The 16,863-nt window shown below is 43.2% G+C and overlaps 1 protein-coding gene across 2 annotated transcripts in view; it reads right to left on the reverse strand.

The window, feature by feature from the left end:
- tp73 (tumor protein p73) overlaps positions 1–16,863 on the reverse strand; it is a 222,544-nt gene that overhangs the window by 118,787 nt on the left and 86,894 nt on the right. The window contains exon 1 of one of the 2 annotated variants that reach the window (XM_078425079.1): positions 14,608–14,846. The exons of the other annotated variant lie outside the window; for it this stretch is intronic. Coding sequence (XP_078281205.1) covers positions 14,608–14,646 — 39 coding nt within the window. The 5' untranslated portion in view covers positions 14,647–14,846. Of the gene's footprint in view, positions 1–14,607; positions 14,847–16,863 lie in introns of those variants that run through there. 2 annotated transcript variants of the gene reach the window in all.

Genomic DNA, 16,863 nt, shown 5'->3' on the forward strand with positions numbered 1-16,863 from the left:
TACGTTCTCCCCGTGACCTGCGTGGGTTTTCTCCGAGATCTTCGGTTTCCTCCCACACTCCAAAGACGTACAGGTATGTAGGTTAATTGGCTGGGTAAATGTAAAAATTGGCCCTAGTGGGTGTAGGATAATGTTAATGTGCGGGGATCACTGGGCGGCGCGGACTTGGTGGGCCGAAAAGGCCTGTTTCCGGCTGTATAGATATGATATGATATGATGGGGAGATGGCAGGCACAGGTTACTGATTGTGGATGATCAGCCATGACCACAATGAATAGCGATGCTGGCTCGACGGGCCAAATGGCCCCCTCCTGCACCTATTTTCTATGTTTTTATGTTTCCAACATAATCAAAGACTTGTTCTACCTCAATTATTCCTTCTTCTCCCAGCTCCCATTGGGAAAAAGGTACAGAAGGTAGAAAGCATGCTCCCCCAGACTCAGGACCAGCTTCCCCTCTGTTATTAGGTTTCTGAATGGCAATCCTATAAGCTAGGGTTTTGTCTGATTCATCTCCACCCCATCGCATACATTGGATCTTGTATATGGAACTGATACTCAACAATGCCAAGGACTATATTCTGCATGCTGTAACTTCCTTTCTGCTCTACCCATTGCACTTGAGTTTAACTTGATTATATTACTCATCTGATTTCTCTGTACCTTGGTACACATGACAATAATAAACTTGAACTTAAAACCTCTGCTCCACAGCATTCCCCACGGCCCTACCATTCACTTTGTTTGTTTTGCCGTTTTGACGTACCACTTGCAATACCTCATACTTATCTGTATTAAACTCTGTTTGCCATTCCTCAGCCCACTTACCCAGAAGATCAAGATCGTGCTGTAATTTTGATTACCATCTTCACTGTCTACAATCCCACCTACTTTTGTGTCATCTGCAAACTTGCTAATCATGTCTTCAAATTCCTAATGAGTTTTAATTGATGTTATTTACCCGTGATGTGATGCAACTTTGATGCTTCACAGTTCCATTTAGACACAAAATGCTGGTGTGACTCAGCAGGTCAGGCAGCATCTCAGGAGAGATTCCTTCTCTCCTGAGATGCTGCCTGACCTGCTGAGTTACTCCAACATTTTGTGTCTACCTTCAATTTGAACCATCATCTGCAGTTATTTTCCTTCACAGTTGCTCAGTTGGCAAATGCTGTGTAAAACTGCATGAAAGCATACCAGGAGGTGAGGGGTCCAGTTATTTTTGTTTATTGAATTAGCAAGTGAGTCCAGGCAATGTCCTTCCATGAGCAGAAGTGGGCAGAGAGGGGGGCATAGGGCCTTGGGAACATTTAGTATGGCCATGGATTCATGTTGCAGCCCCATTAAATAAACAGACCTTGATGCAGAAAATGTCAAAATGTTAGCTACACATGAGCTTCCAGTTCCACAGAAGTGGTACTCAAGGAGACATAACTGCTAGAATGTATTTTAATGAATTGCAGCACTGATTGATGTTAAAGGACGCAATTAATATTGTCAACGTGTGAAACAGTCTGTTCAAACTTGTAGGCAACCTTGATGGAGCCAATAGTCAGAGTGAGAGTTGCCAATTGAATCCTGCGCACATAATGAGATCTTTTCAAACTGCCAGTGCAGCGTTACAACTGCTAGTGTTGTAGAAACCAGTTGTGTACATGGGAAACTGAATTATGGTGTCACTGGTTAGAGAATATACATACTGTACGTGATTGAGTCCAACATTCTATTATGACTGTACAAATGAGTTATGCCACTGAAGGAAGGCTAATGTATTATTGCAAGTCATTAGGATAAAACATTGTTTCATTCAGGCCTCAGTCCCTTTGAAAATACTGAAGATACCTCTAATGGGAAATCTGACCACGCTGCCATTTTCCTGCTGCCGGAGTACAAACAACGGATAGTACGGGAAGCGACAGTGACGAGGGATGTAAAGCGGTGGGCTGACCATTCAGAGGCCATGCTGCAGGATGCACTGAGCGAAGTCGACTGGAACATGTTCCAAGCAAGTTCCAGAGACGTAAATGAGTTTGCGGAAGCGGTTACGGACTTCATTGCCACAATAGCCGATACCATCATCCCCACGGTAAGGGTCAGTATCTTCCCTAACCAAAAACCCTGGGTGGACAGGTCCATTCGCGTGGCCTTGAATGCTTACAACTCCGGTCTGGCATCCGGCAACATGGACGACTACAAGGGAGAGTCCTACCGACTGCGAAGGGCAGTGAAGGATGCAAAAAGGAGGTACCGGGACAAGATGGAGTCACAGATGGAGCGGCAGGACACCAGGCGCCTTTGGCAGGGGCTACGGACTATAACTAGCTACAGGTCCAGCACCCCCTCAACCGGAAGTGCCGGCTCCTCCTTAGCTGATGACCTGAACTCTTTTTATGCACGGTTTGAGACGGGTAACACCACCAGCTCGCCGTCTAAAAACAGCACCGAAGGGGCGCTGGCTAGCGAGGCTGGAGGGGGATCCACCGCCGGGGATGTGCACACATTCTCGGTGTCCGAGCATGAGGTGAGGTGGGCTCTGACGCGTGTGAACACGAGGAAAGCTGGAGGCCCAGATGGTATATCTGGGCGAGTACTAAAGTCTTGTGCTACTCAGCTTGCTCCAGTGCTCACCACAATATTCAACCTCTCCTTGGCAAAGTCCGTGGTCCCTGCATGCTTCAAAAGATCCATCATTGTACCGGTGCCAAAGAATGCCTCTCCAGCGTGTTTAAATGACTACCGACCGGTGGCCCTCACCTCGGTTGTCATGAAATGCTTTGAGAGACTAGTCAAGAAGCACATCTGCGCCCTCCTTCCTCGCAACATGGACCCACTACAGTTCACATACCGGCCGAACAGGTCCACGGATGATGCGGTCTCCCAGGTTCTACACACCGCTCTCTCTCATCTGGACAGCCAGGGGGGCTATGTGAGGATGCTGTTCATTGACTTTAGTTCAGCATTCAACACAATAGTCCCCAGCAGACTGGTTGAGAAGCTGCTGGAACTGGGGCTTAGCACCCCTCTGTGTGCCTGGGTCCTGGACTTTCTCACTGCCAGGCCCCAAGTGGTCAGGATGGGGGAACACACATCTAGCTCCCTCACCCTGAACATAGGATCCCCCCCAGGGCTGCGTCCTTAGCCCCCTACTGTACTCCCTGTACACACTTGACTGTGGGGCCAGGTTCAGCTCAAACTCCATCATCAAGTTTGCTGATGACACTGTGGTGGTGGGCCGGATCTCCAACAACGATGAGAAGGCCTACCGGGAGGAGGTGGCTGATCTGGCACTCTGGTGTCAGGACAATAGCCTCCTCTTGAATGTCTCTAAAACAAAGGAGCTGATTGTGGACTTCAGAAGGGCTAAACATCCAAGGACGTACACGCCACTGGAGATAAATGGGTCTATTGTGGATAGGGTGAGCAGTTTTAAATACTTGGGAGTTCGCATCGCAGAGGATCTGACGTGGGCAACGCACATTGCCGCACTGGTGGGTAAGGCTAAGCAGCGCCTTTACCACCTTAGACAACTGAGGAAATTCAGAGTGTCTCTGAGGATCCTTCATTGCTTCTACTCTGGGGCTGTAGAGATCATCCTGTCCGGCAACATTACAGTCTGGTTTGGGAACAGCTCTGCCCAGGACAGGATGGCCCTGCAGAGAGTAGTGCGTTCGGCAGAACGCACCATGGGAACTACACTCGTCCCCCTGCAGGACCTATACATCAGGAGGTGCAGATCCAGAGCAAGCAAGATCATGAGGGACCCCAGCTTCTTCCCACAGGCCATCAGGACTGTCAACTTTTATAACCCCAGAGACTAAATTTTTGTCAACACTAATAGTAACTTATTAACTTTATTTATATGCTGTAACTGTAATTCTTTTTGTGCACAACCCGCAGGCATTGCCACTTTCATTTCACTGCACATCGTGTATGTGTATGTGACAAATAAATTTGACTTGACTTGACTAATATACTATCAAGTTGCCAGCAGTGTTCCTCCATCTCAACTGTGTAAATGGCTACACAAAAGATTGCAGATTTAGTTTAGTTTAGAGATACTGTGTGGAAACAAGCCCTTCATCCCACCGACCTGCGCCGACCAGTGATCCCTGCACACTAACACTATCCTACACATACTAGGGACAATTTACAATTTTACCAAACCAATTAGCCTACAAACCTGTACATCTTTGGAGTGTGGATGGAAACCTGCGCTTCCCAGAAAATACCCATGCAGGTCACGGGGAGAACGTACAAACTTCATATAGACAAGCAGGTCACGGGGAGAACGTACAAACTTCATATAGACAAGCAGCCGTAGTTAGGATCGAACTCGGGTCTCTTGCGCTCCAAGGCAGCAACTTTACCGCTGCGCTACCACCACAGGAATCTTGAAAAAGAAAACAAACCGCCGGAATAACTCAACGGGTCTGTGGAGGGAAATTGGCAGACATTTCCGGTTGGGACACAGAGATGGTCCTTCAGTAGTTTATTTTTCACTGTGTACATGATTTGTAATCTTATACTGTCGGAATCAAGAACCAGAGGACGTAGATTTAAGGTCAGAGGGAAAAGATTTAAAAGGAACTCAAGGGGTAACCTTTTCACACAGAGGGTAGTATACGGAATGAGCTTCCAGAGGAGGTAGTTGAGGCAGGTACTGTAACAACATTTGAAAGACATTTGCACAGTTAAATGGCTAGGAAAGGTTTTGGTGGATATGGGCCAAATGCAGTAAGGTAGGACTAGTATAGATGGGGCATCTTGGGCAGCTTCGGCAAGTTGGGCCTGTTTCCATGGTGTATGACTCTTACTGAAGACACCACTAATATTTAGATTCTTATAACTCTTAATTATAGTTTGACTTAATATTTTTGGTAATCTAGTATTTAATCTGAAAAGAAAAGCACATTATACATTTCAAAGCATCTCTGCATTCAGTAGTTACATCAGCTAACAAATATCATCTAGCTATCTGAGAAAATCTTTATATAACTTCCAGCTTTATTGTGACATTGATAGGGTTAATAGAGTCCTTTATTTGAACGTTAAATAAATTAAGGCATTGGCCCATAGAGATTTATCAAAAGCCATGACATTGATGTAAGATGCTCTGATGTGAAACAAAGATGAAAGACTATAATAAATAAATGTTTGGTTCTCAAATTTCCTGGTAGGATCTTGGTGTAACCACTGCTCTTACATCGACAGCAGCCGCCAATCCAACTTGAAGCCGGTGCAAAACAGGTAAAAAATGTGAAAATGGCTAAAATGGCTATTGTCAGATCTACATCGATACTTCACCTGGTCCTCAAATCAGATCACAAGAAGGAAGATGTTTTAAAGAAATCACGTTCTTTCTTAATAAAATTAATTACCCAGGTGGATACCAGCAGGAGAATTTGTTGTTGCAATAATAATATTCGACTGCATGGCACCAGTGTTAACAGGTGCGTTAAATACAGACCGTGCCTTCCTGCCTCCAGCAAGCGTGACTGGTGGATGCAAGGTGCTGGGCAAGGTAGCAGCTTAATGAGATGCTCCAAGAGGGCGAATCTGCCTCCATTGGCAGAGTCCCAAACATGTGCTGGCGTATTTATTGGCTAATTTAAATGAAAGATTCAAAGGGAGACTGATCAATATGCGACAGAGAGAATAAATTGCAGGGCTATAGGTAAGTAAGAGGGCAAGTGCAACTGTTAAGATTGTGTTGCTGGAGTCTATGGAACAATGACTTCTATCTGTGTTGTGGTATGTGAGTAATTAAGTCCTGCAGACCATCATCCGTGGACATCGGGCAGCATCACTTCTGCGGTTCCAATCCCCACTATTGTCAGGGAGAGGTTCAGGGATCTGGGCCACTTGCTGGAAGATGGGAGGGAAGCAGGAGCAGGAATCCTGGGCAACCACAAGGGAAAGGAATGTGGAGGCATCGTGGCACAGTCAGCCTTAATTGTAATGTTGTGTGTGTGGTGTTTGGGCCTATGACTGTGTGGGTTACTGCCCGCAGAAAGACATGCAGATTTGTGGGTTATTTGGCCACTGTAAAGTGCTCCAAGGGTAATAGATAAAATCTAGAGAGAGTTGAAGGGAATGTGGGGAAAATAAAATAGAATTACTATAGGATTAGTATAGGATACTCTCGGATAGATGCTTGCTAATCAATGTGAACTCGGTGGGCTGAAGCCCCTCTCTCCGTGCATTCTGACTCTATAAATGAGGGGGGGAAATGAAGTGGAAGAAAGCTGAGAGGGAATGGGGTCACCCAGGCTGATCTTCACTCTATAGGCTTTCCCTCACCTATGGAACTTGCCACAGTGCCCACCTGAGCCCACTCCCACAACCCAGCCCAGCCCATTGGTGAGGGGATGGCACTCTGGGATGACCATGCTACAGCTATCATACATTAAAATAAGTCATGCACAAGCAACTTCCAGTCCCTAACAAGAGCTGGAATAGAAAGACCCTTGCATGCCAACAATGACAGACCAGACTGCCACTTTGCTCTCACAGGTCAAGAATTCTGCCAGAATGGAGCTAATCTACAGGTTAAATGGAAAACAGTTCAGCCTCTGCTAAATCCACTCTAGCTTTAGTCATTGAGCAGCAGTGTGCAGACAACACATATCCAGGGACTGAGAGATCAAGGCACAATTTTACTAATTTAGAAACATAGAAACATAGAAAATAGGTGCAGGAGGAGGCCATTCGGCCCGTTGAGCCAGCACCGCCATTCATTGTGATCACGGCTGATCATCCACAATCATTAACCCGTGCCTGCCTTCTCCCCATATCCCCTGATTCCACTAGCCCCTAGAGTTCTATCCAACTCTCTCTTAAATCCATCCAGTGATTTGGCCTCCACTGCCCTCTATGGCAGAGAATTCCACAAATTCACAACTCTCTGGGTGAAAAAGTTCCTTCCCACCTCAGTTTTAAATGGCCTCCCCTTTATTCTAAGACTGTGGACCCTGGTTCTGGATTCCACCAACATTGGGAACATTTTTCCTACATCTAGTTTGTCCAGTCCTTTTATAATTTTATATGTCTCTATAAGATCCCCTTTCATCCTTCTAAACTCCAGTGAATACAAGTCCAGTCTTTTCAATCTTTCCTCATATGACAGTCCCGCCATCCCAGGGATCAATCTCGTGAACCTACGCTGCACTGCCTCAATTACAACGATGTCCTTCCTCAAATTAGGAGACCAAAACTGTACACAATACTCCAGATGTGGTCTTACCAGGGCCCTATACAACTGCAGAAGAACCTCTTTACTCCTATACTGAAATCCTCTCGTTATGAAGTTCAACATGCCATTAGCTTTCTTCACTGCCTGCTGTACCTGCACGCCAACTTTCAGTGACTGGTGTACAAGGACACCCACGTCTCGCTGCACTTCCCCCTTACTTAACCTGACACCATTGAGATAATAATCTGCCACCTTGTTTTTGCCGCCAAAGTGGATAACCTCACATTTATCTATATTATACTGCATCTGCCATGCCTCTGTCCACTCACTCAACCTGTCCAGGTCACCCTGCAACCTCCTAACATCCTCTTCGCAGTTCACACTGCCACCCAGCTCTGTGTCATCTGCAAACTTCCTAGTGTTACTTCTAATTCCTTTATCCAAGTCATTAATATATATGGTGAATAGTTGCGGCCCCAACATCGAGCCTTGCGGCACTCCACTCGCCACTGCCTGCCATTCTGAAAACGACCCGTTTACTCCTACTCTTTGCTTCCTGTCTTTCAACCAATTCTCTATCCATGTCAACATCCTACCCCCAATACCATGTGCTCTAATTTTGCTCACCAATCTCCCGTGTGGGACCTTATCAAAGGCTTTCTGAAAGTCTAGATGCACTACATCCACTGGCTCCCCTTCATCCATTTTACTTCTCACATCCTCAAAAAATTCCAGAAGATTTGTCAAGCATGATTTCCCTTTCACAATTCCATGCTGACTTGGACTTATCATTTTACTGCTATCCAAATGCACCGTTATTACCTCTTTAATAATTGACTCCAGCATCTTCCCCACCACCGATGTAATTCACCATTTTCTCTCTCGCTCCTTTCTTAAAAAAGTGGGATAAGCTATCCTCCAATCCACAGGAACTGATCTTGAATCTATTGAACATTGGAAAATGATCACCAATGCGTCCACTATTTCTAGAGCCAAGTCAAGTCAAGTTTATTTGTCACATACACATACACGATGTGCAGTGAAATCAAAGTGGCAAGCCTGCGGATTGTGCAAAAAAAGTTACAATTACAGCATATTAATTAAAATTAATACAGAAAATAAAAAATATATAGTCCCTGGAGTTATAATAGTTAACAGTCCTGATGGCCTGTGGGAAGAAACTCCGTCTCATCCTCTCCATTTTCACAGCATGACAGCGGAGGCGTTTGCCTGACCGTAGCATCTGGAACAGTCCGTTGCTGGGGTGGCAGGGGTTCCTCCTAATCTTGCTTGCTCTTGATCTGCACCTCCTGATGTATAGGTCCTGCAGGGGGGCGAGTGTAGTTCCCAGGGTGCGTTCAGGAACTGATCCTGAATCTATTGAACATTGGAAAATGATCACCAATGCGTCCACTATTTCTAGAGCCACCTCCCTGAGAACCCTGAGATGCAGACCATCAGGCCCTGGGGATTTATCAACCTTCAGTCCCATCAGTCTACCCAATACTCGCCTAATGCAAATTTCTTTCAGTTCCTCTATCCCCCTAGTTCCTCTGTCCTCTAGTACATCTGGGAGATTGTTTGTGACTTCCTTAGTGAAGACAGATCCAAAGTACCTGTTCAACTCTTCTGCCATTTCCTTGTTATCTATAATAATTTCACCCGTGTCTGCCTTCAAGGGACCCACATTTGTCTTTGCTAATCTTTTTGCCTTAACATATCTAAAGAAGCTTTTATATCCCTCTTCTTTATATTCTTGGCAAGCTTCCCCTCGTACTTCATCTTTTCAGCCCCTATTGCCCGTTTTGTTACCTTCTGTTGTCCTTTGAAAGTTTCCCAATCCTCTGGCTTCCTGCTACACTTTTCTGTGTTATACATCTTTTCTTTTAGTTTTATTCCATCCCTAACTTCCCTTGTCAGCCATGGTTGCCTCATACTCCCCCATAGAATCTTTCTTCCTCTTTGGAATGAAATGATCCTGCATCTTCTGGATTATCCCCAGAAATTCCTGCCATTGCTGTTCCACCATCATTCAACCTTGGCCAGCTCCTCTCTCATGCCTTCATAGTCCCCTTTGTTCAACTGCAACACTGACACTTCCGATTTAACCTTCTCCCTCTCAAATTGCAGATTAAAACTAATCATATTATGATCATTACCTCCAAGCGGCTCCTTTTCCTCGAGTTCTCTTATCAAATCTGGTTCATTGGGCAACACTAAATCCAGAATTGCCCTTTCTCTGGTAGGCACACAAGCTGCTCTAAGAATCCATCTCTGAGGCACTCTGCAAACTCTCTTTCTTGGGGCACAGAACCAACATGATTTTCCCAGTCTACCTGCATATTGAAATCCCCCATCACTACAAGTATGACTCATATGATAGACGGGGCTAAACAAATTTGCCCCACTGTAAAACACTGACAGCCCTCAGTAAAGATACATGATAAGGATCTTGAAATGTAGGCCACTTCCCATATCTGCAAAGCCATTTTTCAGAAAAAGTCGATTTCAATTATGAAATTCACTGTTGCTTTCAGCACACCAAACTAAGGTCTGGACATCAATGAGAACAATAATGCTTGAAATATAAACAAGCATTGAGCTCATGGTCTGTTTATATGCATTAAAGTCATGGATTAGCCATCGCGGATACCTCAGAACAGCGGAAAGATACCACAACACTGGGCAGGCTACATTGTTTGTGTGCCCGGACCAGAGGCCAGAAAATTGGTTCAAAAATGTTCTCAAAGCACCCCTGACCAAAGATCACTTAAAACAGAGAAGACGGGTTTAGGATTGCACTGATAGCGTTGTGTACATTCATCAGGAGACCACAGAAGGCACACATTACTTCCAAAGCTAACCATATCTCCTTCCCTGTCAAGTACGGTGTGCCCAATAATGTTTGAATCTGCAGTATTGATCTCATGAGTCACCACAGAACTAGAGCTGAACTTATCCTTGACCCCTGGGCTTTCCTAAAAGATAGATTGTCATTCGAATGGATTTCCCATCTCCCAGTGTATTTTCTTGCCTAACTTTATTTCTAATGTAATTATAATCAAAATTATTTCCATATATACAGCTTTTAGACTGGCATGTGCTGTTAAAGACTAAAAGAACATAATTAACATTAAATTGGTGAGTTTTGGTAAAGAAGAAATTGAAAGGTAGATCTTCAATCAAGATGTCTCCAATTGCTCCCCCTTGGTTGCCGAAAGTCACATTGTATATTTCCAGCACATGCTTTTAGCATCCTTTTCAATTTAGACAGTTTAATTTGTTTTTCTTTTTACTGCAAACAGGTACTGTAAATGTCTAACATGAGCCCTGAGCATTGCAAGTATTCTGCAGGGAGTGAGTGCACACGCATTATTTTGTTCGCTTTTGTTCTGGGTAGGAGGAAACCTTAGCTTAACCATTATCAAGTAACTGTTGCTGGTAGGTTTTTGGCCTAGAGTAACTCATTTTATCTTATTGTATTTTCATTGCAATTTACCCGACATCCTCTTGTGGGAAGATGTGTGAGCCTCATTGGCGCTGTATTTTGGGATTTGTGCAAGGCGTCAGTATGAACCTGGAGTATTGATTTCCCACCTATCTAATTGTTAAATCTGGCAAAGTCCATCGTGCAACCACATTCATTTCCATTGTTATCAGGCTGGATAGACATGTAGGAAATACCATTTGCACCCTCTGGTCTGGCCCAAGGCCTTCTGATATTGCCCAGTCAACAAAGGGAATCTCTCAGCTGATCATCGCAATTTACTAAGAGACACACTAAATTCTAATTTTTTAGCCAATTGATGTTGAGTTCCAGATTAAACATTCTGTAATTCAAACAAGCAGGTTATTTTCTTCTTTTAATTTACTTTCCTCATTCAATCCATCTTTTAAGACATGCTTTGTGTTACCAAAATATTGTACTATCCTTCATCGTCTTTAACAAGGATATAATCTTCTTCAGAAGGGTCTTCTGAAGAAGGCTCTCGACCCGAAACGTCACCCATTCATTCTCTCCAGAGATGCTGCCTGTCACGCTGAGTTACTCCAGCTTTTTGTGTTAATCTTCTTCAGACCTGTCCTAAGAAGGGTCTCGACCCAAAACATCACCTACTCCCTTTCTCCAGAGATGCTACCTGACCTGAATTACTCCAGCATTTTGTGTCTATCTTTAGTGTAAACCAGCAGTTCCTTCCTACACATATAGTCACTCTCATTAGTTAAAAAATGTGGAAAAGGAAGATTCCAATCTATTCTCTCACTAGAAGTTATCCTGCATTAGTTTCAATAAGTTTAATGGTGAGCAGTTGTTAGGACAGGTGGCGGCAGAGGCAGGAAGGTGGTTGTAGGCACAACCAGCAAGATAAATTAATTATGAAAAGTGATGGTAAGTTACTCAGAGCAGAAATGAGCTGATCAAACTTAATCAACAGCACAAGGGTTTCTGCAACTATTGGTAAACTATCAAACCCACTGACAAGTTAGGTGCCCTTGTAGTTCACAGACTGACCTCTACCAAGAGGTGCCAATTCTCAGGCACCTCCTCATACCCTTGACCGTAGACCAAGACCAGGCCACCGTCTCCCAGACTGTTACTGATCTCATCACCTCTAGTGATCTCTCCATAGCCTCATGGTTCCATAGATCTTATTCCCCAACCCGCACTGCCCGTTTCTATTTCCTTCCCAGAATCCTGGCAGACCCGTTATTTCCTTCTACTCCTGCACCACCAAACTCATCTCCAAATATTTCAATCCTATTTTGTCTCCCCCCACCCCCCACCCTCACCCATTCCGTTCTGTTCCCTTCCAACCTACATCCGAGACATCTCACATGGCTCACATGGTCTTCAACACTTAAATGACTTTTCATTCCTTGGCCTCCAATGTCTAACCTTACGGTGTTACCAACAGCTTGGCCTCACATATAGTCACAGGGATGTGGTCTCATAAGGCTGCTGACAGTCAAAAACATTTGTCAACACTTTTAAATAAGAATAGATTCCATGTTTTTTTGACAAATATTTATGTTGTTTATATAAATCTGTACCTCAACTGCCTTTCTTTAACTTTTGGGATTCTGAAAGTATTTGTGGAGGTTCAATCCAAAAAATCAGGCAACTGATTTAAAAAAATAGTCGAGATGACTTGATCCTTTAGGGAGCACAAGTTGGAAAATCAGGCTGCTGTGCTGTAGAATCATCACTAACTGGCACTCCCATTGGAGTTCACTGCTGGGAGTATGGGACTCAGGAATTATCCTCAAGACCTAGAGGCAGTAATGAATGAAAATCAGGATACAATGGTATTACTTAAAGCAGTAAAAATAAATATATATATATATATATATTGTTTTAATCACATGAATATGCAGGGAATGAATCACACAGGCAGAGGAGATTAATTTAACTCAGTAGTGTTCAGCACAGACATTGTGGCCCAAAACAACTGTTCCTGTGTGATACTGTTCTATGTTTTTAAAACCAAAGTGCTAAAAAAACAAATAGATGCTTCCAAAAATATAATGGATCAAATCAGCACATCGGTACTGTGACATGAATTTGAACCATTTTCCAGTCTACTTTTCTCCCATTTTTCTGAGGCTTCAGATCAACAGTTTTCTTCTTCTCCATATTCTCACCCCTGTAATATTCAACATTGTCCTCTGCCCTGTGTAGGATCCATGGAGATGATGCTTGTGAAGGCACAATTTTCAACCAGCTTGCTTTTTGAAGATATCCAAACGTTTTTATAAAATGGAATGCTTTAGTACTAGGACTTTTGAGTAAAGAATACATAAAAGAACTTGCATAAACAAGGAACTACAGTTGCTGGTATACAAACATAGACACCAAGTGCTGGGGTAACTGGGTCAGACAGCATCTCTGGAGAACATGGAGAGGTGACATTTCGGATTGGAACCCTTCATAAAAAACCCCATTAATTAACCAGAAAAAAAGTATTTAATAGGATATGAGAGAAAAAGATGGAGAAAAGATTTGAGTAGTTATGTTTCATCTGAAGAGCTTGCATTAATACGCATTGAATCCCTGTCAGTTTTCTACTGTGATTTTTATGATTCCATGCGACTGTGTGCTAGATTCAGGGTTGTTCTGGTGGCCCTTAATGTGTCACTTGCATGTGATGCAGAACAACCCATCCCTTAAGGGCAACAATGCCCTAATATTAGTATGGAGCATGTTTTGAGTTAATTGAAGGAAACCCAGCAATTAAAGCTTATGCAACTTCCAATTTATTATATCCTTGCATTAAAATGAAATTAAACTGGTAAAAACAATTGAGAAGTTCAATATTTATAAATGAAGGGCCCTCGTGCATGGTCTTTGATCCTGTCTTGTAGATGTGCTGCATTGATTCTTTTTAGATGATTCAAGAAAGGCAGTAAAAATAAAGAAACTAGTAAAACTGATGAACAATTTGCCTACCTTTTCTTCTTTGGAATTCAAGTATATTTTCAACAAGTTAGTTTTGGATTAGATTTCTAGTACTTATAATTTTAGTTCCCAGTGTCACACAAACACACCTGCATACTGTTGAAAAACTGTATCTTTGAAATTAGCTCTTTTTAATTTTCTGAACTTGCTATACATAACTTGAGGTGAAATTTGTTTGTGAAAACTGTATTTGCAATGATCAACAGTTGGACAACCTACTTGTAGACCGTATCACCAAGTTCATCACACAATGATTGCATACGTTGAACGATGTACTTGTGTATCAAAATTTTGTTCAAAAATTATGACATCCATTCATTGACTGGTCTTTGGGGATAAGTTGAACATCTGAAAGGGAACAATCAGGCAAGCGTTTGAGGTTTTTTTTGACATAGTAATAGATTCTGATTTCAATTAAGTTAAATTTGCAACTTGCAAAGAGAAAAGAAGCTGTCAGAAGAGTGACAAACAAAAGTAGTGGTGGGAAGACAGAGAAGAGATGTTTGAGACAGAGATTGCATGATAGAGCCAACTCGGAGCTGGACTTTTCAAACAAATAGAACATATCGATTGTCAGATCTCGAATGCCAGCCCAGCAAACTTAACCAGCTCTGTATGAGAAGAGAAAGTTCACATTACATACTGTCATTGATTCTTTCAGGAATCCAGTCAGATTCTTTCGTGAAGGACACAGCAGCACTAAAAGACAACAGTGGCCCGATCCAACATTACTACAAACCCCTCTGATTGGAGACATAAAAGGCTAACATGGTTGCAAATTAGTAAATAATAACATTAATCTCAGTCATGGTGTTGTCTAATTACCTAGCAACAAAGTTAATTGAAATTGAAAACAGCATCAAACTATTTCTCTACAACTCAGCAAACAGGTACAGATCTTGACAAAAATATATGTTTAAAAAATGAATTTTACAAGAGGTAAACTTCTCGCCACCTACCGTGGTGCAGTGCTGAGATGCGTCACTAATGTAAAGCATTTTAGTATTCCCGAATTGTGTGCGCAGCTGGGATTGTTCCCACTTCAAGTGTCAACAGAGAGAGGAGGGATACTTTTCTCTCTGTCTTACAGCAACATAGTGCAGCAACATAGTGCAGAACTCACACGTATATGCTGACCAAGGCTTGGGGACTATGGAACAGGTAAACACATTTGGACTGCCTCTGTCGCTTTTCCATCTCTTCCTATCTCCTTTTTTTCTCTGCCTCTCTCCCAATCCTCTCTCTTGACTGCATCTAACAACAAAACTTGGACCTCCCCTTTATTCCTCATGACTATTCAATTAACCACAAGGCAGGCCCAAACTTGCCCAGCGATGTTTGAGACTATACCATTTCAGATATGCGTTGACAGAGGGGCTTCGTTAATTAAAAAAACAATTGTTCACACGCAGTGCTTATTAATGTTTCCCTTTTTACATGTAATTTTACCTGATAGTAGATTCCCCAACTCGTGTACATATATTGAAATTCAGTTGTGTTTCAGATCCATTCGGACATTGGAAAGGCCTAAGCCATTGTGTAGAACCTCGTCTCAATGCCATTCTCGAGGCATAAATGTCAGCTGAACCCTTGACCATATATCATCCCAACACCAATGCTTCCATGTATCGTAGGCTTTTAGACTTACATTGATGGCTGAAACACTCATGTATTCAGACCAGGCAACTGTAAAAGACACCTGGCTGACCCCCTTATAAAGAAATTCTGCAAACCTTGCTGATTGAATACCAATTTGCATCCTCTGCCAATTGTCCATTATGCCTGTGCATGTGAATATAGACATTTTGATTTCAGAAGTCCTGTGATCTTATTTAATTCTTCCAATGGCTTCACCCCTCACTATCTCTGTAACCCCAACTCTACAACTTTACAAAATTTCGACCCTTTCCACTCTGGGGCTGCTGACCATTGCCCATCATGGACAACAAGTGCCTTCAGGGACCCAAGCCAGAAGTTCTAAATTCCCTCTCTACCCCTCTGCCTCTTTCACTAAGCTTTGGTCATCTGTATTGTCTCCCTCTTTGGCACGCTGCAAACTAGCATCCAATTATGTTCTTCATTAAACTTCTCATGACAATTTAAACTATGTTAATAGCACTTAACGAATACAATAGACAATAGGTGCAGGAGGAGGCCATTCGGCCCTTCGAGCCAGCACCGCCATTCAATGTGATCATAGACAATAGACAATAGGTGCAGGAGTAGGCCATTCAGCCCTTCGAGCCAGCACCGCCATTCAATGCGATCATGGCTGATCACTCTCAATCAGTACCCCGTTCCTGCCTTCTCCCCATACCCCCTCACTCCGCTATCCTTAAGAGCTCTATCCAGCTCTCTCTTGAAAGCATCCAACGAACTGGCCTCCACTGCCTTCTGAGGCAGAGAATTCCACACCTTCACCACTCTCTGACTGAAAAAGTTCTTCCTCATCTCCGTTCTAAATGGCCTACCCCTTATTCTTAAACTGTGGCCCCTTGTTCTGGACTCCCCCAACATTGGGAACATGTTTCCTGCCTCTAACGTGTCCAACCCCTTAATAATCTTATACGTTTCGATAAGATCTCCTCTCATCCTTCTAAATTCCAGTGTATACAAGCCTAGTCGCTCCAGTCTTTCAACATATGATAGTTCCGCCATTCCGGGAATTAACCTAGTAAACCTACGCTGCACGCCCTCAATAGCAAGAATATCCTTCCTCAAATTTGGAGACCAAAACTGCACACAGTACTCCAGGTGCGGTCTCACTAGGGTCCTGTACAACTGCAGAAGGACCTCTTTGCTCCTATACTCAACTCCTCTTGTTATGAAGGCCAACATTCCATTGGCTTTCTTCACTGCCTGCTGTACCTGCATGCTTCCTTTCAGTGACTGATGCACTAGGACACCCAGATCCCGTTGTACGTCCCCTGTTCCTAACTTGACACCATTCAGATAATACTCTGCCTTCCTATTCTTACCACCAAAGTGGATAACCTCACACTTATCCACATTAAACTGCATCTGCCGTGCATCCGCCCACTCACACAACCTGTCCAAGTCACCCTGCAATACAAAATGTTATTGTTGGAGTGAAAGTCTCAGACTATCACTGAACCAAATTAAAGTTGATGTGCATGCATACGCATGATCTATAATTTTAAATATAAAATACTACCCGTAGAACCAAATGAGATTTACTAATTCCCCGTTAACAA

This window comes from Rhinoraja longicauda, chromosome 30 (assembly GCF_053455715.1).
Source record: "Rhinoraja longicauda isolate Sanriku21f chromosome 30, sRhiLon1.1, whole genome shotgun sequence".
NCBI classification, from domain to species: domain Eukaryota; kingdom Metazoa; phylum Chordata; class Chondrichthyes; order Rajiformes; family Arhynchobatidae; genus Rhinoraja; species Rhinoraja longicauda.